The following is a 27018-nucleotide window of genomic DNA, read 5'->3' as shown; positions in this document are numbered from 1 at the left end:
GTAAAACTCACCATGAGCCAGCAATGGGTGCTCCCAGCCCAGAAAGCCAAGGGAATCCTGCCTGCACCCAAAGGAGCATTGGCCAGCAGATTGAGGGAGGGGATTGTGCTGCACTGCTCTGCTGAGACCCCACCTGGAACACTGCATCCAGCTCTGGAATCCCCAGCACGATGACAAGGAGTTGTAAGAGCAAGTCCAGAGGAGGAGCAGGTGGTTGGCAGGAGGACTGGAGCATCTCCCCTAGGAGGGTAGGCTGAGCAAGATGGGGCTGTTCAGCCTGGAGAAGAGAAAGTTTTGTGGGGACCTCACAGACACCTTCCAGTGTCTGAAGGGACGTACAGGGAATCTGGAGAGGGATTCTCTGACAGGAACTGGAGTGACAGGGCAAGGAGGAATGGGTACACACTGAAATAGGAATTTTAGGTAGATATTAGGAAGAAATTCTTTACTGTGATGGTGGTGAGATACTGCAACAAGTTACTCAGGGATGTTGTGGATGCCCCATTCCTGGAAGTGTTTGAGGCCAGGTTGGAAAGGGCCTTGAACAATCTTGCCTACTGGGTGGTATCCCTGAACATGGGAGGGTTAGGATTAGATGGTCTTCAAGATCCCTTCCAACCCTTAACATTCTGTGATTCAATGACTCTGTGACATGCTGTCTTTACATTTATAGATGTGGCATGTTCTTTATTCTTGGTGTACACTGTATACAGAGGTGTGTAGTTCATGTAATTAAAAACAGTATTAGAATTAGATCTGAATGGAAAAAGGCTCCGTGTCCTGAAATGGGGAATAAGTGCAATTAAGAAAGGGTCTTAAATACAATATGGGGAAAAGTCTGGCTTTGATGAATCTATTTTTTAATCACTTCAAGAAGACAGTTTTGTTCATATTTGTTAAATCATCAGAATTTAGCTTTTATTGGCATATATAAGTGAAACACTTAAGCACATATGGTGTAGTTTTCACTCAGGCACATTCTTTTGTCACTTTCTGCATATACAACTTCTTCAATAAACAGCGAAAGAGCTATTTTGTCATGTATCATGTATCAGTGTCCCGACAAGCACATAAGATTTGAGCAGCATTGTGACCTGCTGAGTCAATACCTTGGTTTCTGGCAGGTAGTAACTAGCAGCTGCTATGCCACATAAACAGCTGCAAAATGATACTAGAGAAAGAGGCAGCAGGAGGACTGAACCAAACGAACAGCTCACATCTGGGAAAAGTCATGGAGGTCTCTCTCCCCAGTTCTCTCCTCTATTTCACCAACTCAAATACCTGTCTGATCATGTAGCAAGTTGCTTACATTTTTTATGCTTTTTTTCTTAGTCTTCTGCTATTTTGGCAAGTGGAAGTGACTTATCGTGTGGCTAAGTACTAGAGAAAGACTACAAGAGGGGGAAAAGGTACAGGATGGATACAGGATGAGGAGCATCCACTGAGTGTGGGTGGAATCTTCAACTATTTAAGCTCTCTGGTGCACGTGTTAAACTAGAATTTTTCAAAGGCTTCTAACTTGGCATTGCAGCCAGTTCAAGCAAGCCTGTTCATGCAGTGCTGTGCTCCACTGTGGTGGGATATGTCATGGTACGTGGTATTTTCAGCTTAAGCATTATTCAAAAATGTTTTCATGATTTGCCAATGCTTCTGAGTTCTAATTCCTTCCTAAAAAAAGTATGGAATTGCTGGAGCTAGTTAAAGGAATATGATTTAAAAAAAAAATTGTTTGCTTTATTCTTGGAAACAGCTGAACTATTTGGCTGAAATGCAGCCTCTTCTGTCTCATATTCCCTCAAAAAAATCAAATCCACATGTAGGATATCAGCAGAAGCTTTATCTCTTATTATGGGGAATAAACAAGGAGTTAGAGCATGTGCCCGCACAGCTGTGATCTTGGCATAGTGGAGATGAGGTGTGATGGTTCCTGTGTGCTGGAATGGAATGATACAGGTTCATTAGGAAGGGCAGTCAGGGAGGATGAGGAGACAGTGTCACCTACTATGTCAGTGACCAGTTGGAGAGTGGGTGAGGAGCTGACAGACAGGTGATGGGTCAGGGTTAAAGGGGAGCACAGAGCTGTGCCTGGGACGGGTGAGGAGCTGACAGACAGGTGATGGGTCAGGGTTAAAGGGAGGGTGGAGACAGGAGATGTTATAGTGTAGGTCTGCTACAGGTCATCTGACCAGGAAGGCTGAGCAGATGAGACTCTACAGAGAGATAGGAGCAGACTTTTGTTCATAAACCCTGCTGTTCATGGGAGTCTTCAACCTCCACAATAGCTGTTGGAGGGACAGTACAGCTGGGCATAAGCAACCCAAGAGGTTTTTGGAATGTGTTTTTGGTAACTTCCAAGTGACAGTGGAGTCAATGAGGAGAATGGCAATGATGGACTGTGCTGTCACCAGCAGGGAAGGGCTGGTGGGAAGGTGAAGCTCAGGGGCAATATTGACTGCTGTGACTGTGAAATGTTGGAGTTCGATCGAGATCCTTACAGCAGCAAGGACAATAGGCTTATCATCCTGGATTCAGAGGAGCAGCCTTCAGCCACTTCAGGAGCCTGCTTGGTAGAATACCATGGGATGAAGCCCTGGAGGAAAGAGGGGCCCAAGAAATCTGAGTGATATTCACGGATCATCTTCCTTAAGCTCAGGACTGATGCATTCCAACAAAGAGGAAGTTGGTCAAAAACACTGGAGGCCTGCTTGGATAAGCTCAAACACAAAAAGGAGGTATGTGCAGGGTAGAAGCAGGGAAGATTGCCTGGGAGGAATACAAAGAGCAACCAGGGATCAAGTTAGAAAAGCTACAAGTCCTGATAGAATTAAATCTGGCCAGGGACGTCAAGGGCAACGAGAAAAGCTTCTGGTGTTGTGCTGGTACAGAATACTTGGAACAACTACTGTTTCTTTAATTGCCATCAATAGTGTAATTAAACTTTACTTCTTTGAGAACAAGAACATACAACCTACATGAATAAGTAGTAATATATTCTCTTTATGTAACGGCTCTGTTTCTTGTTGGTACCTATCTTGCAACTCCTGTATTTTAGGAGTATGTCACTGGGTCAACTACTCCCTCATTTTTCTTTGTATTCCACATGTCCTTTTAATTTTTCTCCTGTTCTTTACTGTTATAGCCTCAAAGTTTGTAAAATGCTTCCTAAGATGAACTTAAAATAATATTTGAGTTAATTTCTGACAGAAATTGAGCTCAAAGCATTGTTTTTATCATGTTTTTCTCTTTTAGATTAATGTAAAGTTTAATTTTTTAGCAAATCTAAGAAGCTTTTGTGGAGAGAACCATAGCATAGGGTATAACCCCTACTGCCCATATCCCACTTAAATCTCTGTCCGGTGACCTGGTGCACACCTGCTTCCTGGCTTTATCTGAACCTGTGGGAGTAGGAGATAATTTGCTGGGATTGAAAGCTACTGGTGTGCCTGTTTTAGGGAGATAGTACTTGCCTCCCACCTGGAGTCTTTCTGAGAGACAGTTTTGATGGAGAGCTGAAATTTCAGGCAAATCTGAAAATCTAATGTGAAACATGGATCCTAACTAGCTGCAAAATAGTAATGCCCACCTGTTTCTTATGAGCACAGTAACTAGAGCTACTTGTCCAGGAAGTAGGAATATGGGGCTCTAGGCCCTCCTGTGTTGAAGGGGATCTGACACCTCTATATTCTACAGGCAGATCTTCTATTTACTAGCCAAAGAAGTAGTGTGGGGTACCATTCATGCTGGAGTTGGGCCACTTTACAGACAGAGGTTCTTCCAGACAAGCTGATGAAGCATGGGCTGGATGAGCAGTGAGGTGAATTGAAAACTGGCTTAATAAATGTACCCACAGGGTGGTTATCAGTGGTGAAGTCCATCTGGAGGCCAGTCACTGGTGGTGTACCCCAGTGGGCAATACTGGATCCAGTCCTGTTCAGCATTTTCATTAATGTTCTGGATTAGAATGCTCTGGCAGAACCTGCCTTCAGTGAGTTTGCCAATGACACAAAACTGGAAGGGGTGACTAATAAGCCAGAGGGTTGATCTGCTGTCCACGGCCACCTTGGCAAGCTGGAGAAATGGGCTGGCAGGAACTTCATGAAGTTCAATAAGAAGTGCCAAATTTTTCATCAAGGGAGTTATAACCCCAGACTGAAGTACAGGGGCCTGGCTAGGTGGAAGGCAGCTTTGCAGAAAATGCTCAGGTGGGTCCTGACACCCAGTAGAATATGAGCCAGCAGTGTGCCCTTGTGACAAAAAAATGTGCCCTGGTCTGTGTTAGGACTGCAACCAGCAGGTCAAAAGAGGCAATCCTGTCCCTCTGTTCAGCACTGCTGAGCTGATGCTTGGATTATTTAGTCCAGTTCTGGACTCCCAATAGCAAAAGAGACATGGACATACCAGAGAGAGTTCAGGGAATAGCCACAATGAAATTAATGTACTGGAGCATCTGCCATATGGAAGCTGGAACTATTCATCCTGGAGAAGAGGAAGCTCAGAAGAGATCTCATCAGTACCTGAGGTACAAAGTGGGCACAGCCAGAATCTCTTCAGTGACAGGACCAGAGGCACTGGGCATAAGCTGAAACACAGGAGGTTCCTTCTGAACATGAGGAAATACTGTTTTTTTTTTTGCTTGTGAATGAGTAGTGGAGCAGGTTACCCAGAAAGTTTGTGGACTTTCTTTCAAGGGAGTTCTTCAAAGGCTGTCTGGACATAGTCCTGGGGAACTGGCTCTAGGAGGCTCTGTGTAAGCAGGGAGTTTGAATCAGATGGTCTCTAGGGGTCCCTTCCAAATTAACATTCTGTGATCCTGTTAGTGCTGACAACAGCACTCGAGGCAAGGAGTGTGTTTGATTTTTGTAATATTTTCTTATGGAACCGTAGATTCATATGTCGTTTTAGAAGAAATCAGTCTACTACTTTGCTTTCCTCCTTCTTAACCTAGAGTCTGAGGTTTTTTGGCTGCACAGTAGTTCAGTAGTTCTTTTCTTCAAAAAGAAAGGCAACGAGAGGTGTCTTTCTCTATCTTTGCAGAGTGCACTCACGTCTGTTGCCTGGGACACTTAACCGGGAAAAAAACCAATATGAATTAACTCTCTTTTGGGTGAAAGGTGACCTGGACTGCTGTCCACTTCCTGAAAAAATTCTGTATTAGGTGGTGATAAACAAGATAGGCAGATCGTTATTCCTTCTCCAGCAAGAGCCTTCATTTTCAAAAGAATTTGCTAGATGAATCTGCCTAGAAAAGACTGGGCAGGCTGAATGTCAAGTGAATGGAGATAAGATTTCTTACTAGTTATTTACATGGTCCTTGCCTAGGTCCTTGGTCCTAGATAAAACACTTGTGTGGATTGGACTGCCATCAGCAGTGTTTTAGGTACACGTAGCTTTCTCTTTGTTGTAGGAAATGTATGCAATTTGTCTTAGTACAACTGCATAAAATTTCTCCATTGTTCAGGAAAGTAGCACTTAGACAAAGTAATACTTCACTTGAATACAAGTGAGAAAAGCTGAATAATATTATTAACTCATACACAAATGCTAACAAAGTATTAAGAGGGCATTTTCACTTTACTTTTAAAAATAAAAAGCATTGTTTTTATTTTATGACAGCGTTTTCTGCCCATACTTATTGAGAAGGAAATGTTCAGCAATTTGATTTGGATGTTTGTCCTGCTCTGCAGCTCTGTAGAAGGTATGCTTCTGGATTATTAGCATCTGTCTTGCCATAAAAAAATTTTCCAAAAGGTAACATTCTCCAAATAAAATTTTGAAGTGTTCTAAAATATATTGCAGCTTAGTTGTAGATTTTAGCCTTATTGATTTAATGTATTTTTTTGATATTGTAAGTAGTAATGAAAAATGCATGTAAATTACATGCATATCTTTTACATATTGGAGTGTTTTATAAAAAAAAAGCTTAAATAGCCTTCTTCATTTAGGGGTATTAAAAAACTATCTGAGCAGATACTCATTATTTCTGTGAAGTTGTTGAAACATCACTCTAATGTATTACCTATTGTAATACAGTAATTAATGTGAACTGCATTTTCAAACAGCAGTGTCTGATTTGAATGACCAACTGGGCATTTTACTTGAACTCTGTGTGAAAAAAAAAATAATTAAATTATCTATAGACAACAAAACAACTTACCATTTTTCCATTAGTATTTTAAGAGGAATATGGCTGTGTGATGTCTTTGATTTTGTTTTTAGATGAAAACTCTATCAGAGATGCTGACATTTTTCCTTCATCTCCTGTAATTGAAAGAGGATCCTCCCTGGAACTATCCTGTGTTCTTAGAAAGAACTACATGCCTCAGAGAAATGCAAGCCACATCATTTGGAAACTGAATGATACATTGATTGCTCCAGAAAAATATATCATTGTGAATGAGACTGTATCTAATATAACCATCCATAATTTCACTTACAGCACAGCTTATGTAAATTGTTCCATGAAGTACTTGGACAAGGAACTACCTTTGGCTCACACAGAAGTTAAATCTGGGTGTAAGTAGAAAGGCAGAAAAAATAATCTTGAAACTTTTTAATAACTTACTATAATAATTTTACTTCTGAAACAGTACTTTTGGTTGTGGCATTTTAAAACACGTGTATTCAAGTCTGTCTGTCTATCTATCTGTCTGTCAATCTATTGTTTTTTCTCAAACAATGCATGAAATTACCAGCATTCCTTACTTACACAGGTCTCTAACCTCTCTGACCCTGACTTTTGCCCTGCTGAAGTTTTGTGTTGAGTTTCAAAGGTAGTGTGTCTGTCCCTTTGGTCATATCTTTCTAGCATAGCCAACTATAGCTTTCTTCAGAGAGGATTTCCTCTCTAATCCTCTCTTGTAAAGAAGTCATAATTGCACTCTCTTACGGAGAACGTGAAAATACGTATATGATTTCTCTAATTTACTGAACAGATTAAGTCTGGATTGTATTAACATATGCCTGGGGTCCCATTCTAATGAAGCAATAAAAGCGAAACATCTATAGAAAAAAAAATCCAGCAGGTCTTGCTTGTCTGCAAAGCTTAATGTGCTGTCAGCTTGTTGATAAAAGAAAGATCTTTTGACAATTATATTAGATGGGACAGAAAAATGCTGTTATGAAAAGACGGCTTTTTCAACCAGTTTATTTCACTGGGCACAGTTCTCTTCTTTTCTACTCCCAGTTTCTTCTAACCAGTGAAGAAATTGAGCTGTAACAAAGAAGTCTTTCAGTGTGTTTTAATTTTAATGGATGGCTTCAGACTACAGAGATTGCAGAAGATTGTTTCCTTTGTGCTTATAAGATGAAGAGGGTACAGAATTAGTGATGTCTTTGAGGTCACATAGATCTGTTTTCCAGGAACTTGTCTTCTGCACTCTTGAGGCTGTGCAGGTTTCTCAGATTTAGGTTTTTCATAGGGTAAACAATTAAATATTCTGGGAAAGAACCAAAAGGAGTTCTGTCTGTCAGAGATTACTTTTTTTTTTTTCAAGATAGTGTATGCAGTGGTTTGATATATGATAGTTATAGAGTTACTGCCTTTAGGCACACTAAGGAAAGTATTTCTGAGAAATAGTTGGAGAAAATCTCTGTTTTCTCAGGGCAAGAAAGAGTGGTTGATTAGTTTTGATTTTGGTTTTGTAAGGAGCTCTGAGGGCAGTGAGGGATGATAAAATGAAGCACTGTGAAGACACTGAATGAAGTTTGCCATAATTGCTTTTAGAGCAACAAAATCAGGTGTACATAAACTTAATTATTTTTACTGGATTTTTTTTTAACCTTTTGTCACTGTAGTTCGCCCAGACATGCCAGAAAATATTTCCTGCATTTATTTCTATGATGCTAACCTTACCTGTACCTGGAAGGCAGGAAGAGAAACAAGTTTTAGAACAAACTATACTCTTTACCGAAAACTGTAAGTACTAGAGATACTGGGCACTGGATTGCTGGGATATGACAACCAGCTCTCTTCCTTTCTCATCTTGACTTCTTTTTAAAGAAAACTTGAAATCATCATGGATTGGAGTCTTGTTATTTCTCAGTAATTTAAATTGATTAATTCAGGATTGGTAATTGTTGAAAATACATGCAGTCTGACACCTTTTTAGTGTGCCATGTAAAGGAAATAAGCATTCTCAACCAAGCTTCAGTAGAGAAATATTTGTATCAGAGTTTATATTCACTTGTTCCCTTGAAGTAACATTGCTAATAAGATTGAAAGTGAGTGACCCTACGCACAAAGGAAGAATGGAGGCATTTTTTGGGAGAGTTTACCAGAAACTTTCTATGTAATGAACTAATCTCATTTTGGGTGTGTAAAAAACATTGCTTCCTCATCTGCTTAAAAAAATTCCCATCAAAATTAATTTAGCCACTGCTTTACTGCAGCATTCTGATTGACTCCAATAGCATTGAACCTAGTGACCCTTGGAGTCATAAGGTTTCAGTGAAAAAATACAGTTATCCTTTTGGATTGCTTGGGGATTTCTATTTACAAATTATTTGTATGTATTTGTATATAGTAATTTGTGTAAGAAATTGTACAAATACAAATTGTTTGGTCTCATGCTTTTCAGAGTAGAAGCACAGATAATTGTACTTCTTTCCATTTCTGTTCGATTTTAAATGTTGGTTAGGAGCTTGCTTTTTCATAAGTGACTGTGAAAATGGTGAAATCTGTGTTGTTGTTCCAAGGCCGATCTCAGGTAGGATTTTGAAGTGATAGCACAGATTTGTCCCAGATGCACTTGTCAATCTGTCCTTCATAGTGCTGCTTCTCATAATGCTCTTTTTCTGCCTAGCCAAGACTCCAGGTAATATTGTTTCATGAAGGGATTTCTAAAAGGCCTAAAACATATTCCTGAGAATGGGAAAGAATTCAGACTATGGAGGGTACTTTTTCATACTGTACTAGTGTATACTATCTTTCTAATTTAAATTGTAGGGTAGGAAAACCTCTTTAGTTTTATCTCCATTTTTACTTTGACATTTAAAGCTTCCACCTTTTTAATGTGGAACTTTCTTACTACTTCTGGTGTTTCTATATTTTATAATTTAGCTGCATTTGTGAAGCCAGAATCTAAAGCAGCCACTGAAGGCACATTGCAATATTATTTTTTCCTGTATAAGCACGGACTTTTTATTTACCAGAGAGTGAATTGGACTGCAGAACTGTTCCCATCCAAATCCAGATACCTCCCTCGCTGAGTTTAGCATGTGACTTCAAAAAGCACTGGTAGAAGGGGACAGGGAAATTAGGAAATTAGTTTGCACAAGCATGTAATCTAAAGATGTTCACTGGTAAAAATGGCTTTAAGTCTCAAAGATATATAATTAACAACCTAACAATTTGTTTGAATTATTCAAAGAAATTCCTCTTGTTTCTAACTACTTCTGTTTTTCTCTTTTTAGGATGCATTCTCAATATTCAGTCATATCCTGCCAGAATGCAACAGAGTCGTGTTCATTTTTTACTCGAGACAATGCTTATAGTAATGACTTTTGTTTTCAGGTGGAAGCTAAAAATGTTTTGGGTGAATCCTTAACAGAGTGTGTTCCTATACCTTTGCAAAAAATAGGTAAGTAAAAAATAATTAATAAAGATTTAGTTTATGACCTTTCCTTGTAAAATTCTTCAAATTGGTTGGAGTTACAGCAGCAATTTTCAGCAGTTCCTTGATCTTACTGTGAGATGGTGAGAAACGACAGGGTGTTGTTTTTGTGCTATGCAGCATCTAACTCAACAGCATTTCTTTAAGCTTACAGCTGATATATCCATTATAAATTACGAAGTTTTTAATTATTGAGAAGTAAAGACCATATATTCAAACTTCTCATCAACCTAATTGGTACTCGGACTCTAATATTTCTGAGTGGTACCAAATATCAGTGCAACACATGGCTGTAATGAATATTATAATTTCTCAAGGTCCACCCATCATTTGGTCTGCTATTCTGCTTTCTGGTTAGGAATGTTAAAAAAACCCACCTGTTCTATGTGTAGTAATAATTGCCTATAGGAGCTATCATAACATTTTGTCTACCTCTTCTCCCTCTGTCCTGTGCTTCTCCTGTGTTCATTTTGGTGGTGTAGTTAATCAGTAACCCTTAAAGCTGACTGCTTTTTGCTGCAGCACTCATCATCAATCATATCTTTATTCCTGTGTTCAGACCTGCCCTGACTCCTCATTACTCTCCACATTCTCTATGCCAGAGAGAATTTATTGCTAGTCCATTCTTTTCCCATCCTCTCCTTCACACTTCTCTCCCCCTCGGATCCTTTTCGGCTGAATTCTTTCATCACCTGCTGTTCAGCCTTGTCTTTGACATCCCAGCCCTGCTTCATTTGTTTACCCTGCTGTTGTCTCTGGGGAATTTTTTTTCAGTGCTGATACAAATGAAAGACATCTGCACATCTATTTGAGAACAGGTTTGTGAGTAGAATCACAGAATCATAGAAAGGCTTGGGTGGTCAGGGACACCTTCCACTAGACCAGGTTGTTCAAAGTCCCATGTAATTAAATCAGTTATGTGTGCAATTTCTCTTAAAGATAATTTCCCATAGGTAGAATTATGTCTATAAAATAAACTGTCACATGAATACTGTGATAGGATGTGTGTTATTGGAATAAAGATTTAACTTCTTGGAACACACACAGAGAAATTCTGAACTTTTATAGATGCATTTTCCTCTCTTAATATTTTTGTTTCTTCATTCCAGAGAAATTTGCCCCTCCTGAAATACTTTCAGTTAAACAAATCCCTGGTATAAAGCAGTTACTTACAGTAACCTGGAAAATGCCGGAGAAGATTATCCCTTTAAAACCTGTAATTTGCCAGGTTCAATACAGAAACTTGTACTCAAACTTTACCGTAAGTTACATAATTTTTATTTTGCATGTCAATTTCTTTGTGACTAATTTCTTAGTATTGTAAGAATTTAAATAGAAAAAAAGATAACAAGTTGTTTGAAATAAGCATTTGTTGTTATTTTAGTGGAATGTTATCGAGGTGCATGATCTTAAGAACACTGTTTTTTTGGGTTAGTTGTCATTTTTCTTTTGGTCATTACTGGTTTTGGTACATATTGTGCTTCTCAGTATTATGCTGTGGGTGGATGAGGGATGACCCTAGGCCAAGGGATTACACAAGCAGTCAATAACACTATTTTATGTTTCCCTTACATTCTGGTGTTGAAAACAGCTCTCACTCAGAACTGCAGAATTTGAATCTGATTCAGATGGCATGATGTTAAATTTATTTTAAAGTGAACAAAAATACAGACTTTGCAAGATGGAAGATAAGGGAAGTTTGTTTTTTTTTTAATCTGTCTTTCTGACACCTAAATGGACTGGTTGTAAAAAACCCCAGTATCTCATATTTCAGATGATCTATTCCTCTGGTCCCCAATATGGAAGGGTTGTGTTTGTAGTTTTATTGTTTCTTCTTCGAAATTAAGGAACTGGCCAAGTTTCTTGGATTGTTCTTTTAAGTTCATTGAACTGAGATGTCTGCCTTGATCTTACTATTTTATGCACTACACGTATAATTTTGGAGAGGAAAATCCATCAAAGTAGTCATTGGAGCTTTAAAGAATTTTTTAATATTAAAGATGTTTCTAACCAGCATCCTTCTCACATTCTCAAGCATCATTACTGTAAATACGACATACTAGTTTTTGGATTCAGGATATAATATTCAGGATTATTGGATGGGCAGGATGGCTCAGGTCCACTTCAGGTATTAGAAATTGAATTAATGATTGTTTAAAAGAACTATTTGAAATGTTTATCCCTTTGGAGCCAAGGCTCTGATGTCCTTGTGACACTTACATGCTGTGAGGTCCTTTACAAATGTTTTTAACATTTAGAAAGAACCTCATAGTCCTTTAGAGAGTGACAGCTTTCTTGTGTATTTTGTCTATTTTTCAGCACCTGCATTAGGAATCACCTGTCTCGTTCTCTTGTTACCAAATACAGTCTTTGTCCATTTGCTTCCTCAGCTCACACCTGCTTTTTCACACAGACATTCCAGAAGAAACAGTAGCTAACCATGACTAGTGAAGACCTAGGAGCTGTTTCTCTGTCAGCACATATATGCAAAAAAATCCCCCAAAACCAACCCCCAAAAAAGCCTAACTAAAAAATGTTTGAGCAAATGACAGATACATTTGACCAAACCAGTCTAAATAGTTTGTTGTGAGCTGTTTTGACAGGAAAAACATTTGATCAGGTTTTGTACTTGCATATACTAAATTTCCAAGTTTCTAATTACAATATTGGTAACAGCCTTTTGGCAAAGTAACTAAAACCTAGTATGAGGTGTCTCCAATTCTATGTGAGGTTCTTCGGGAGGTTGATAATTGTTTTGGAGTCCTTTTTATTGTAGATTTGTTGCAGAGTCTGTCACCTGCAGTAGTTTGGAGAGGCCTGAATTAATTCTCATAGAAGCAGGTATTTTTTGACAGTGGGTTTCTTGACATGACAGTAGACTAAAATCTTCAGTTACATTAGGCAGTGAGTGCACTTCCCATTATAGTGTTCATATGACTGTCTGCATTTGTTGTAGTTGTTACAGATTGTTATAGTACAGTCTGCATTGTTACAGACTGACTCACTTTTCAGTGAAAGGTTCAACTGATGGAAGCCAAGAATTTCTTCAGTGTGTTTTAGCCCTGTTGTTGAGTGTTGAAGTGAATGAGCTTCCTTTTAAGATAAAAGAAATTATTCGCATTGTCATTACTTTTCTGAAAAGATACACATAATTTATTTCTCATGCTTCCATCTTCCTCCATCACTTACAGTCTTCATCTTAATTTTTACCTCTTGGTACCAGAATTTTTTGTCTTTTCGTTTGCCTTTGGTGGTAATCTTTAGGATGGCCTGCAGCCACACTATTGTAAGGCTAAGAGCTAGAAGGCCTTGTAACTCAAAAAAGATAAACAAGGCAGGAAACAAGTACCCAGCTGACTCACAGACTGTGGGGGGATCACTGCTTCCCCCAGGATGCTGCTGTGAGACATTGTTGTAGTAATGGCTTTAGCAATAACTGCTTGATTCCCACTAGTGGGAATTGCATTACTTCAGCAGCTTCTCTGCACAGCTGCTCTAGAATCACATCTGAGCTGCACAGGTTAGTCAGTATAGACCTAGTTTGGGATCAAATTTTTTACACCCTGGAGTTTTACAGAAAAATGAAGTGTAAAACAAGCAATCTTGAGTTCCAGAAGAGTGAGATGAGATACAAAAAACCTGCGTATTTTGTGTTTTTTTAGAAAATAAGTCATATATCTGCACACAATTTTATATCAAATAAGTTTTGTTCACGTACCTATTTTCAGGAATTTGTCAATGTCTCATTGAATTCTAAGAAGGGTATAGGATCATGTAATCTCACAGGTCTGTGGGACTCCACAGACTATTCTGTTGCCATTCGGTGTATCAATAATGAGTCAACATTTTGGAGTGGATGGAGTGGAGAGAAAAATGGAAGCACAGCAGAAAAGGGTGAGCTGCCTACATGTAAAAGTTTTCTTCTATTATATTTTGAAGCATTAGGATTTAGTAGGAAAAAACTGTGTTTCAGTGTATTGTCGTCTATTGAATTTAGAATCCTGTTGCTTGAACAGAACATGTGTGTTTTCTTTAAAGACAAAAGAGGAAAACTGAAAGACAGCAGCAAGTATTGGGGGAGATTTGAAAAGTAATTCAAACAACATGGGGCTAAGGAAGAAAACAGATGAGTAGACAGTGAAGAAAGGGAAAATTAAGAGTGTAGATGAAGATCTTACAATGCAAAGTAAGATAGTAGCAGAAAAGTAGTGCAGTGTGTATGTTCAATGAAATAAATTGCAAGTAGAGAAATCAAAATGCCAGTTATAAAACAAGACTGGAAAATCTCTTCTAAGAGACTCTAGAACTTAACAAATAAAAGAGAGCAGCAGAAACTTACAGGAAGAAAGTACCTAATTAGGAGAAAAAAGGCCTAGCACTACAGAAGAGAAAACTTACTTTTAGTAAGTTTCTCTGAGACTCTGTGCTTGAAACTTTTTGACTGTTTTCACCATATTAAGCTATCTTTTCAATATAGCAACAAATTGCAAGGGTTTTCTTTTTTTTTTTTTTTTTTTTTTTTTTTTTTTGTCTTTAAATAGCTCCTTCAGGAAAAGTGGATTTGTGGAGAGTAATTGAGTCTTCACACTCATCTCGAAATAGATCTGTACATCTTATGTGGAAGGTATATAAATTTTTTGTGAATAGATAATCATATTGGTATCCTGTAGCTGATGTTGTGTTTAAGTATTTTAGTGTTGTAGGACATATAACTGCCAGAGGCATTTGCTGTTATCAGAAAAAAAAGCTCACTGAACTAAATTAGAATTGAAAAGCCTTTTTAACAGAGTTTTGTAATCTGTGTGGAAAGGGAACATTTAATTGTGTTCAGATCACTGGAAAATCTCACTGAAAGTCCTTAAACTGCATTTAAATTATCCAGTTTACTAAAGCTGTGTTTAAATTCACTTTAATCTTCTAGTGAAGTGTCCAAAGGCTCTTTGCATTTCAGATCTCACATTTGACTTTTGAAATCCATCAAGGTGATTGTTGTGGCTGTCTATCCTGAAGATGAGCCTGAAGAAAATACCTTGCTTTTCTAAATGCAGTATAATAGTTTTGTAATTTCATATTTAATGCAGCATGTATTTTTACTTGTGCAACTAACACTGTGAAACACTTATTAAATGTATATTTTTTTTAACAGCCATTAAAAAGCTTTCCACCTTCTGGAAGAATTCTAGGCTACAAAATACGGTATTTTCCAGAAAAAAAGACTGGACGTAAAAGGACAAGCAAATCTAAAGAAAAGAAAATCACCTTACTTTTAAATGAAGAGGCACATATAATATCTGTAGCTGCCTATAACTCTGCTGGAGAGTCTCCTGAAGCTATTTTGAGGATTCCATCCATTGATGAAAAATGTAAGATTTCGCAATGTCATATTTTTCTCATTAATGAAAAAGTGATTTTCATGACATCTGTTTAAGTTCTGTTATAATGGAAGGAAAACTGGACTAAGGACTTCTGTCATATGTGTCTATGTATGTCTTGTTGTATTTTACCATCACAGATCATATTTCTTGTTACAGACAACTATTGTTGGGGGTTTTGTTTTGAGATACAATTGTTAAGATATGAATACTTTGTGATGTCTTATTGAATTTCTATTGTATTACTTTCTGAGGGTTTTTTGGGTTGATTTAGGTTTTTTTCTAAATTTGCACCTCCCAAGTAAATTTATGGAATGCTGCCCAGTTCTTTTGCATCCCTTTGTTAGCTCATAGGATCAGTTACAACAGGACGCTGTTGCAGAGTATTCAACAACATCATTCAAAGGTATGATAAATAGAAGTCTCTAAGTTGTGTTGGTGGAAGCAGGAAGAGAAGCCTGTGTTTATTCTCATTTCATATGCATTCCTGGAGTACCCATCCCACCCACTGCCAGGGTTAGGAAGCTGGTCTGCTCTAGCACAAGAGTTGCTCTTTGGCTCTTATTTTTAATTCTGATACTGCTTTGAGTCTTGTGTTGTAACATCCTGCTGCCACCCATGATCTGACAGGGAGATTGCATTTGACACACTTGAATCACTTCTAACATCAGTTGCTCATGGTGCCAGTGCCCCTCAGGGACTGCTCAATCAAATTCTATTTCTAATCAGAAAACTGGATATGTAGATTTAATATAATTTTGTCCTGGAGGTTGCTGACTACCTCCCTACCCACTTTTGCGTGCCACCACAAAGGTTTTTCTGTTTTTCCATGCTGTGATGTGCTTTCCCCCCACCAGGTACATCTCTCTCTGCTTCTTCAGATCTTTTCTGCCTCTGCTTTGCCAGGTTGTGTTTTCACTTAGACTTTCATTTCCTCTATTCTGCAGGCTGATGGTTCACCTTTGCTTCAGTGTCATTCTTGACCTTGCTGACTTGCTTTCCTGTACTATTGGCTTTGTCATCTTGATCAAAATTGGTTATGAGCTACCTGCAAAATTGGTAGTAACTTGGTTTATAAAGTTTTACACACTGTGAAATTTGAATTCTGAGACTGTTTCTTGAATTCTGTGTGTGTGTTTCAAGCTTTTATTAAGACAGAATTGCTGATACTTTCTGTTAAATTTTTAGCCTATCAGGTGATTGAAACAGTGATGACCTCTACAACAAATGAAGAAGTGGTGGTGGAATGGATAACCTCTGAATCAGAAACAACCAAATATGTGGTTGAGTGGTATGAGGAGTTGGAGACGGACCCTTTTGGTAGATCATGGCAATATGTGTCAAATTCTACAGAGTGGAAAAATAACAAAAGTATGTTTATCAGTTACCGCTGTAACAATGTACAGACGTACTGATGGGAGACAGTCCTTGTTGAATTTCTGTGGCATGGGTACTTCCCACTGGCTGCAGTTATTCACATACTGCTGCAGTTATTCACATACTGCTCCAGCATGGCTCCACTGTGAGGTCACATTCTCCTTCAGGTATCTACCTGCTCCAGTGTGGAGTCCTCCACAAACTCCAGGTTGATGCTCCACTCTGGACTCATTCACACATCACAGCCCCTTCAACTCAAGTTTTTGCTGGAGTTCCAGCCTGTCGAGTACATCAGCACATCCAGTACAGCAGCACTGTCCTGGCCAGCCTAGGCACATCCCCATGGCTGTTATCAAAATATTCTCAGGTACAAATCAGTAAGGTGTTAAGCAGTGCAAGCAGCAAAAGAAAAAAATGCCCACTATGACTCGACTCTAATACCCAGACAGGCAAGCGAGCCCCATGGCAAGCACAGGAGCCTGCTTATCACTAGCTGAACAGCACTAACAGCTATGAGTTCAGTCTAGTACATACCAATCAAATCTGTCATCACCTCAAGGGTTTGACCATTGCCTGGCTCCCCAAAAAGGACTGTCATGGTTTAACCCCACCCAGCAGCCAAGCCCAGGCAGCGGCTTGCTCACTGCCCTGCCAGTGAGATCAGGAAGAGAGAATCAGCAGGGTAAAAGCAGGAGAACTCGTGAGTTGAGATGAAGACAGTTTAATAGGGAAAACAAAACCCCTGCACACAAGCAAAGAAAACCAAGGAATTAATTCAGTGCTTCCCATGGGCAGGCAGATGTTCAACCATCTCCAGGAGAGTAGGGCCCTGTCTCATATAATGGTGACTTGAGAAGACAAACACCATCACTCCAAATGTCCCCCCTTCCTCTTTCTTTCCCCACTTTATATGCTGAGCATGATGTCACATGGTCTGGAATGTCCCTTTGGTCAGCTGGGGTCACCTGTCCTGTTTGTGTCTGCTCCCGACCTCCCAGGCACTCCCAGTCCCCTCACCAGTGTGGCACTATGAGAAGCAGAAAAGGCCATGGCTCTGTGTGAGCTCTGCTCCGCAATAAAAAAAAAAAATCTCTATATTATCAACCTTGTGTTCAGCACAAATCCAAAACACAGCCCCATGGCAGTCACTGGGAAGAAAATTAACTCTACCCTAGCTAAAACCAGCTGGGGTGATGTATATATAATGGCCATTGCAATAGGTGTAAGGGACTGAAAGAGCAGCAGAAAGCTGGTATAATTCAGAGATCTGTTGATAGCCATTATTCTTGCTGAGCAAGCTGCAGAACTTTAGGGGAATGATCTAGGAAACCCTTTACACTGGTTTCATTCTAGATGTAAAGTTACAGATCTCTCAGATGAGCTCTCTGAGACCTGATGGGAGTTGTGAGTAGTAGGTGCACCCTGTTGATTGCTTGGTTCCTGGATTGTTCAGAGTTCAAAACTTCATTTCCAGAAGCTGAAACTATGTCTTGAAAATAGAATTCTGCTGGAGAGATCTCACCTGGGACAATTGTGCACTTGAGTCAGGCTGATTAGAAGCAAATCTGCAGATGGTATGACTGGAACATCAGTGTAGAAATAACAGAATAATAGAATATTCTGAGTTGTAGGTGGCCAAGAAAAATGACTGAAGTCCGACTCCTGGCCCCGCACAGGACACCCCACAAATCACACCATGTGCCCAAGAGCATTGTCCAAATACTTCTTGAATTGTGTCAAGCTTGGTGCTTGGACCACTTCCCTCAAGAGGCTGTTCCAGTGCCCAAACAACCTCTGGGTGAAGAACCTTTTCCTAATATCCAACCTAAGCCTCCCTGACACAGTCACTTGCCATTCCCTCAGGTCCTGAGTGTTAAGAGTGGGGATCACCACTGCTCTTTAATCTGATGAATGAGACAATGTTGTCTCCTGCAGAGCAGTAAGAATAAAGATATGGGAAATTAAAAATGCTACCTTCAAGTGTAATTTTATGCTTGTTATTTGAAAATGGAGACTTCCTCTAAAACCATAGAAGGTTTTGAGATGAGTAAGTGGATTCATATAGAGAAGTTGTATGATGCTGAAGTATAATTAGCCATTCAAACTATCTCTAGTGAAAAATTAGTCAGAAACCATATGCTCTTACAAATACTACCATGAAAAAATATGTTAAAGCCAGTAATGAGCATTCAAATCAATAACTGCATATTGCACTTGCTAGAGAGTTGAAGAAAATAGTTCGTAACAGTATATTTATAATTCCCTTGTGATTCAGTGTATATTCATTGTGTTAACATCACATGTACTCTTTTCTTTCCTTTATAGAAAACTTTAAACCATTTATATGCTATAACATCTTGGTGTATCCTCTTTATGGAAGTAATGTTGCAGCTCCATCTTATGCACAAATATATGCTCAAGAAAAAGGTAGGTATTTTAAAGTAATCATGTTGTGAAAGATGTGTTGTAGTTTGTTTCTCAGGCTGCATTATCTTTGAGTGATTTGGTACTACCAAAGAGATTAAGATGGTGGAAAAGACACCAGGTTTCGGGGTTCCTGATTTCAGTTCTGTTCAATGATAAAATTGGTCTGTAAGAAAGTATTCATCTTTTTATTCACATACATTGCTGCTTGCACCCACTAATATTTAGAGAAATTTACGTATTGTATACAAAGCACTTGGAAAGAGAATAGCTACAAACGTGAAAGAATTTTTAAAATTAGCTATCCCTTCAGTGTTACAGGTCATTTAGATATATAATTATACTTGATTTTAATGCTTGATTACATTTGTCAGTCTTAATATATGAGGAAATTCTACTCATAAAATCAAATGCCTAGTTTGAAAACCCTACTTTTTGTTATATTTTATAGCATAATAAAATATTTTCAGTCTTGCTCATAAAAAATGGTAAGAAGACATGATGTTCATAATTGGATAGAAGCTGTGGATGAAGTAGTGTCTTTCAGGGAAAGGGATAAAATTTCTTTATTTGTAGAATTTTGGTGTGAATTCAGGTATTTATACAGCCAGCTATAAGAATGTAGTTTACTGGTAATTTTAAGACTCCATGTGAAAACGTTGATTGGTGTGTGTGTGCATGAATAGGTCTATGCAAACGTGCATGCACACATAGTACAATGCACAACTAAAGTGCACTAATTACGGGGGGAGGCATTGGAGTATTTTATGTTTGTGTAATAATTGGTAGCACAGTCAGAACTGTGTTTAGAGTGCTTTCCTGTTTATAGGTAGCTGTGACAACACTCAAGGTTGTTTGAGAATGGGAAGGAAGTTTTATGTTTTAAAACTGCAACACAGAGAAGTCTTTTTTTAAAGTTATGAGCAATGCGTGTGAGATGGTATTGTGTAAGTAGAAAGGCTTTGTTTGGTGTGATTGGCAAGGCTGAGGATGCTGGGGGTGCTGGAGATGCTGCTTGAATCCCAGCTCAGCCAGAGACCTTCTGCAAAGGCAGTGGCCTTGCACCTGAGTCCTCCCCCATGAATGCACAAAGGATAATTTATCTTCATCTCTCCCTGATGTTGCAACAATAGAGCCTTTTAATGATCTCAAGGTATTTGAATGCAGTAACACCTAGAACTATGCAAACGCCAGAATAGTTGAGAAGTTTTATCAGAAGAATTTCTGAATTAAAGAGAGTGAGAAAAGTTAAAGAGCACTAAGGTTACATATTTTCTTATGCTTATGTTTCCTTTGATGCTACTGGCAGGTGTAAAATAACAGAGGCAGATAACACTGTGGTACATTGACTATTTTACTGCTTTTGCTATTTCATAATACTTCTCTATAGAGCCATCAGAAGGACCTGTGGCTGATACAGGCATTCTGGGGAAAAATGAAGTTACAATAAAGTGGAATGAAATTTCAAAGGCTAAAAGAAATGGATTTATCACTAACTATACAATATTTTATAAACCTGAAGATGGAAAAGAATTGAGTAAGTATGCATTAAGCAACAATACTGTCAACAGGGTTATGAAATTTTCAGTGTCTCTTCCATTTTGATACACCTTTGAAGCTAATGGATAAAGACATGATAGGAGTAGAGGAGCTAAAATATTTCGGAGAATCATAGATTCTATGTAAATTCATAGATCATGAGGGTTCAGTGAATTTATAAGTTTCATGCATGTCCTTGAATGGATATGCCTCCAGCTTCTGGAAAAGTATGGTGGAAATTTTCTGTTAAAGTATTTTTACTGTCAATTTTCTATTAAAAGCAAATTTGGAAGTAACAGTAAAATAAGCTGCCAAGAAATAGTTTCTTTGGGTGTCATTTTAGATCAGTTTCTTCAGATGTGTTCGATTTTCTATTCTTGTCAGATGTGTGCTTACGCTTTTCTGGTCTGGAGGCTTGATAGCATAAATTTGAGCATACTCCTAATCTCTACATGAGAAATAGTGTGTCCACGCAATCTGGCATTGTAATGGTATCTGTCAGAAACTTCTTTATTTTAAATCTCGGCAGAAGCTTTCATGAAAAGTGTTTGGGTGACCTAAATTTTTCTTCCTATATGGTTTTTGAAGAAAGCTGTTGGATCATTCAGTGCTTCAGAATTGTTTCTCTCTCCCTCTTTAGGACATCATTTCTGTCAGGCACCTAACACAATCTCTTTTGCAAAGTTTGCAGGCTTATAAATCTTGTGATGCTTGTTTCTTATGGATATCTAGTCCAGATCCAGGGCAGGAGTATTCCTGGTGATTTTTTAAATGTGAAAGAGAAACCTAATTATTTCTGTCAGATTTAGCCATCTGCATGCAGTTTTTCCTACTGTGTTGGTTTCTGAGTAATTTAATGGTGACTGCATTGGGCAGAGTGATCCATGAGACATGGATCCTCATGTTACAGTGCAGCATTTCTCTGTATTATTTGTAATGTAAAGCAGGCTGTGTCCTTTTTAGGACTTCCGATTCTTTTCTTTAAAAAATTAGTTGTAAATACCAATGCAAGGGAGTTAAATTTATATGGCAAAACATGATGAACTGATGTTTTTTGAGGCTTCTTTGATATCATGCGTTCTTGATAATAGTAGAACATTTGGGTGTGTGCCAAGGTGACTTCACTGAAGTGAAGTCTGAAGTCACTGAAGGCAGTGACTTCACTGCCTTTTAACACTAGAACTTCGCTTTCCCACCCTTGACTTAAGAGAAACAGTTTATTTTAACTTGGGACATATTGCAGCATAACTATTTCCTGGGTGTTTCTTGATAGAGCTGACAGAAGAAATGAGTTGCCTTTGACTTTAAGCATCAGAAAATGTTTTAGTGACTGTAATTTCTTACATGAAGATGCATTTGGTACTTGGCGTTTGGTATTTAGTAGACAGAGAATGATAGGATATATGTCCTGCTTAAAAAAATTTAAAGGTGAAGCACATTAAATTAATTTAAATACTGAAGAATGTGTTGGAAACACTGGGTTCTATTCATAAAATCATTTTGAAACTTGGAAAAAAATTCCTGTTGATTTTGGCTTTCCTTTACTTTATTGGGATGGTATCCCAGTCCTGATAGATGACATTCTTTTGGATGATTCATGTCTAACTGCATGTAGTAGAAATATAGTTGAATTTCACAAGCTACAGAAAGTAGCTTGAAGTTCTTAATTTCTGAGCCAACTGTTTTGAAGAAGTAAAGTTCTCAAAGCACTGTTCTTAGTGATAAACTGCACAAGATCATAATTCATCTATCTTTAATATTAGCAAAACTATTTGTATTTATTTTTAAAAGTAACTATGTAGTGGTTCAGGTTTTTTCCTCAAACTTTTAAGTAGTATTGGTAAATATAGTTTCATAATTTAGGTTTTGTCTTTTAAAGGACTGGTAAGGTTGCTTTGTGTTTTAAGTTACCTTTAAAATAGTTTGTGATCTGTTACTGTAGAAATTGCTAAATAAATGTACAGTTCCCTGATATAACATTACTTTTTGTGTGTTTGCTGACATAAATCTTCTCCTAAAAAGATGAAACAGTGAACTCTGATGTTCTGCAATACAAACTGAAGTCCTTACAGGCTAATACACAATATACTGTTCAGATCATGGCAAGCAACAAAGCTGGTGGAACCATTGGAGAACAAAAAACCTTCAAAACTTTGAAATTTGGTAAGTAATCCAGGTTAATTATCGCTGCTTTAAAAAATGGGTTTGGAAGTAAGAAATACAGGACATTGTTGTTTAGGCATTCGTCAACTTCTGTTTGTTTTTTAAGTAGTACTGAACAAAATAAAAAAGAATTTGCAACAGTAGTTGAATTTAACTTAATTTCACTGACAAGCTCACTAAGAAAACCCTCATAATCAGAAGTCAACCCCAAAACTCTTTATTTACTTGTCAGTAAAGCTGTGGAGTACTGTGATTGTTTGTGGAAGCAGCAGTGTGTAGGCTAGCAGCCATGGGATGGGATGCCTAACAGTTCATTAAAATGTAGACTTTTGCATCTGAGAGATTTACAGTAACCACACATTGTGTTGCACCTAATCTGGTAGGGAAGCTTCACTGACAAATGTCTGCAGAGATTGTGTAGGGAGTGAGTGTGAGGGAAATGTTTGTAGGGAAATACCTTTTCCTATCTCTTACTATCTGTTTTAGCCAGATTTGACAGGGAGGCTGGTGTAATGGCAGCAGATCAGAAGCCCAGACATTTCCTCATTTCAACTTCTGGAATAATGTTCTCAGTACATTCCAAAATGCCTCCAGTACTCTGGTACTTGGAAACTGTCTTAGAAATCTGAGCAGTGTTTCATTCAGAGTAACTGTATTTTTTTGTGATTTAAAAGGTAATTTTAAAATGCAATAATTATGTTCCTAAAGAATCCTGGAAAGTCTCATCATGGCCTGGTATTCTGGCTCAGTAACTGTTGCTTGTTGAATTCCAAATACTGATCTTTTGACTCATCATAGAATGGGTATCCTGCAGTATTCTCAGTAATTTTGGCTAGTTTTGACAGGGCTTTTTAGAATTGTGCTAATTAAGTGACTTGGTTATTAAAAGTTACCTGTCTTAAGGGAATACCTGAAGAAATGACAATGTGGACTGATTGGTGTTTTGGTTTTTATTTCTTTGTTTTTCTCTAAAGATAAACAAGATTTCTTTTTTATTGCTGTACCTGTTGGGATAAGTGTGTTGTGTCTCATAGGCCTTTGGATAACGTGCGTTTTGAAAAAACATGAGTGAGTATATTTTCTACTGTCTAAAAGTGAATGCAACCACTTAAAATTAACTTATAAAATGGGAATTTTTATTTATTTTATAAATACCTTTGTTGTGTTCAAAACCAATGTCAAAATAGAAAACAAGCAGTTGAAGTAACAAATAAATATACCTTGACTGCAGTTTTTGTCCAAAAATAAGTATTAGTTTTAGAAAGTTTATTAAATTGAAACAAAATAAATAAGAGAAACAGATTTATGTATCACCTACATCTGTTTATGTAAAATGCTACGTACATGCCACTTGCAGTTCCATGGTCATTTAAGTGAGGGGAGCAAACTTAAAGTCAGTTTCTGAAAAATTAATAATGCCAAGAAATAAAGCTTTCTAGACACTTTATTTTCTAGACACTAATATGCTAGGATGGTACTAGGACATATTTCACATAGTCCCTATTGCTTATCTTTATGACTATATCAATATGACTCTTAGTAGTTTGTGATGCCTCTCTTGAGCTGCAAAGGAGTAAGGAAAAAACGTAGAAATTACATCATGTGAAAACAACTGGATACTTATCCTTGAGTATGGACCTATATCTGTGCCTGATTCATAATACTTTCATTTGCTGTCAGAGATGTCCCCTGACAGATTTTATTTTTTTTTTTCTCTAAGCATGGGTTTCCAGTAACATTACAAAGATAACTGTGAGGTTTTATTAAACTTTATAAAATATGTTTTTCTTTCACAAGAAAAGTGACTGGGTTGTTTGGCTGATGAAAAGATTAAAAATCTGAACTATTTAGGGTCAGTCTAAGCTATTGGAACCAATACTGTTGTCAAGTGAAGCATCAGGTAATAAGCACAACTGAAGCAATATTTTCAATCCCTTTTGCACCTTCATCTGTGTTGAGTATACTGAATTTTTACACTAGTAAAAGCTATTTTTAAATTCTGAATAATACTTTGAGATGCAGTAGAATGTTTATATTCCTATGTAGATCAAATTGCCATGTGAAAAATTGAACTAAGGACTGGATTTCATTCTCTTACTTCTCTACCCAGTGTCAATGAGTCATTCAGTGAGTGAGCATCATTCATCTGCTGTTAATTTAGGAACTCAGTGTGGCTTTAATGTGGTGTAGTGATAGGGACACTTTCCTTAAGCAGGGGTCATGGAGGTGGCTTTTCACTGAAGAAATTATCACACCAAAATTTGGATACTGTCTTGTTCTGGCATGCTCTTATTCCATATACTATTTAATTGAGTAATATAATATAATAACACATATAATAAAAATGGCTTTTGTGAATTAATAGATTTTCTGTAATGTCTCTGTAATCCAAGAGATCTTGTTGAGATCTTCCGTAATTAAAATCAGTGTATGGGAAAACAGTTTTATTGAAAAGCATTGTGTTGATATAGAAATACTTAATTTATCAAACTACGGAAGTTTGATACTTTAGCAGTATTTGGAATTTCTGATTTGTTAATTTTATTTTTAATAATCTATTTCTTTCATAATTTGGCTAAAATTCCTTTCTTGATTGTAGGTTTAAAAAGGTTTGCTGGCCTAATATACCAAATCCAGAGGAGAGCCTTGCGGTGGAATGGCCTCGTGATTCATCTACGGTAATAGTTGGAATTCTGTACATTAAAGAAGGGATCAAATGGATTGAAAAGAAATCCTTTTTTTGGCAGTCATTTTATAAATCAAACCCCCTCCCGTTCCTCTTTATTGTGTTTAATTCTTTTAAGGTGCTACAAAATGCTCTTTGTAGTATTCCAAAACAATAGAGAGGATGCACCTTCATAAAGTATATTAATCTAATTCTTATAGGATATTTAGAAATAATGTTTTGAAGTGACACAGTGGTTGGTGTACATGGTTAATTTAATAAAGTAAATTAATTTTGCACAGGCCATAGAGTTTATTAAATCAGGTTTTCACATCTGCATACCTCCTCTCTTCTCCACAAAAAATGTATTGCAGTATATAGTAAGATTTGGTATATGGTTGTATGAACAGTTCTGTTTTTTTTATTTTTTGAATATTTATTCCATATTAAAGTTTTGATGTTTATTTGAATGGAGTAGAGTTGATCAGGTTTACACAGAAAATCTAATTTGTGGATAATGGGGTTTAAACTTTTTCTCAAAAATGTCTGGTTAGACTTGAAAAGATGGACACAATCTAAACTTGATTCTGAGCCTTCACTGAAATTCATCCTTCCAGGAGACCTAATACAAAAGTGTTTAGCAAATGGACACAATAGCATTGCCTTTTTTAGTATTCATTCACATGTAAATGCATCCCATCTGAAATGCACGTGAGCTCTTTACTAGTGCAAGTCTGAAATTACAAGTTAAACAGAGCTCAAATGCAATAATTTATTTATTTTAAAATTATCTGATACATTATCTATCTCTTTATAACCCTACAATTTATCTCTTTGTACTGACAGAATAGTTCATTTTTGAAGAGATTGTCATCGCAGACTAAAACTGTAGACTTTGAAGACATAAATGTTTTGGAATATTGTTTTCCTGAAGAAAGTCAGGAAGGATCGCTACTAATAAATTATAAAAACTGTGTTTCTGAATGTACTGATATTAATACAAAAGACATAACTAACAGAGATGAAAAGATACTGCGTAATGAAGAGAATGAAGTTGCTAAATGTTTTTCCCCATCCATGCCTTATATAATTGCTGAGCAATTTACCAGAAGTCAAATTCATCCAGCTTTGATACCGGTGAAGGAAGTCCAACCCATAGAAATGGTTGCAAATGATTCGTCTGGATCCCAACAGAATCCAATTAAAAATGAAGAAATTTATGATGAAGAAATTTTAAAGCTGGAAGATTTCAGTGAAAAAGCACTGTTCAATCCATACCTTAAAAATTCAGTTAAAACAAGGGAATTTCTTGTTTCTGAGAGCTTGCCAGAATGCAGTACGGATGAAGGCAAAAGCCAGTCAAGTGTCTTAGCTCCTTTTCAACCAAATGTTCCAGGACAGTCCTACATAACACTGGACATGTTCAGGCTGGCCAAACCTCAGTAGCATGAGAAAACTCCATTGTAAAATCCTCCTGTGAGATATCCCTTGGCCTTGCTGCTCATAGGCATTCATGTATTCTAATGTGGTCTCAGTTAATTTGGATGGGAACACCCTCTTCCTTCAAATAGCCGTAAAGTAATTTTTTACACTGTGTGTGTACCTGTCAGAGTTCACTTTCAGTATGGATGTTTGGGGTTTTTGTTGGTTTGGTTTTTTTTGTTTTGTTATTTTTTTTTACCAGACATGCCAGTCGTGAGGCAAAAGAAATAGTTTTTTTTTACTTCTTTTTAGTTCTCCTGTATCAGCCTGCTAAAACAAACTGATATTTGCTGCAGGAGCATCCAGCAGTACAAACAGCTCATCTTTTCTCCCCCCACAACCAGTTCCCAGGGCTCAGCTCTGATGGGGAAACATGGGTGAACTT

General features: G+C 37.6%; 1 protein-coding gene across 1 annotated transcript; it reads left to right on the top strand.

Annotated features, from left to right (window-relative positions):
* Nucleotides 1–5643: 5643 nt before the first annotated feature.
* IL31RA (interleukin 31 receptor A) lies at nt 5644–26643 on the top strand. Its single transcript, XM_062513310.1, has 16 exons — nt 5644–5695; nt 6217–6513; nt 7795–7915; nt 9412–9578; nt 10721–10872; nt 13340–13505; nt 14153–14235; nt 14758–14974; nt 16172–16354; nt 18686–18787; nt 20175–20321; nt 21008–21082; nt 22346–22486; nt 23461–23554; nt 25086–25164; nt 25998–26643. Exons 1-16 carry the CDS (start codon nt 5644–5646, stop codon nt 26595–26597), a joined length of 2676 nt encoding a protein of 891 aa, XP_062369294.1. The 3' UTR covers nt 26598–26643.
* Nucleotides 26644–27018: the final 375 nt, after the last annotated feature.

Source organism: Cinclus cinclus, chromosome Z (assembly GCF_963662255.1).
Source record: "Cinclus cinclus chromosome Z, bCinCin1.1, whole genome shotgun sequence".
Taxonomy (NCBI): domain Eukaryota; kingdom Metazoa; phylum Chordata; class Aves; order Passeriformes; family Cinclidae; genus Cinclus; species Cinclus cinclus.
This window is presented reverse-complemented; position numbering and strand designations above follow the sequence as displayed.

Bases quoted from the DNA above. Each gene is read 5' to 3' on its own strand.
- IL31RA (XM_062513310.1), top strand. From the start codon at position 5,644: ATGTTCAGCAATTTGATTTGGATGTTTGTCCTGCTCTGCAGCTCTGTA. The intron at 10,873-13,339 runs GTAAGTTACATA...ACCTATTTTCAG, and splicing joins ACTTGTACTCAAACTTTACC to GAATTTGTCAATGTCTCATT. The intron at 14,236-14,757 runs GTATATAAATTT...TTTTTTTAACAG, and splicing joins CTGTACATCTTATGTGGAAG to CCATTAAAAAGCTTTCCACC.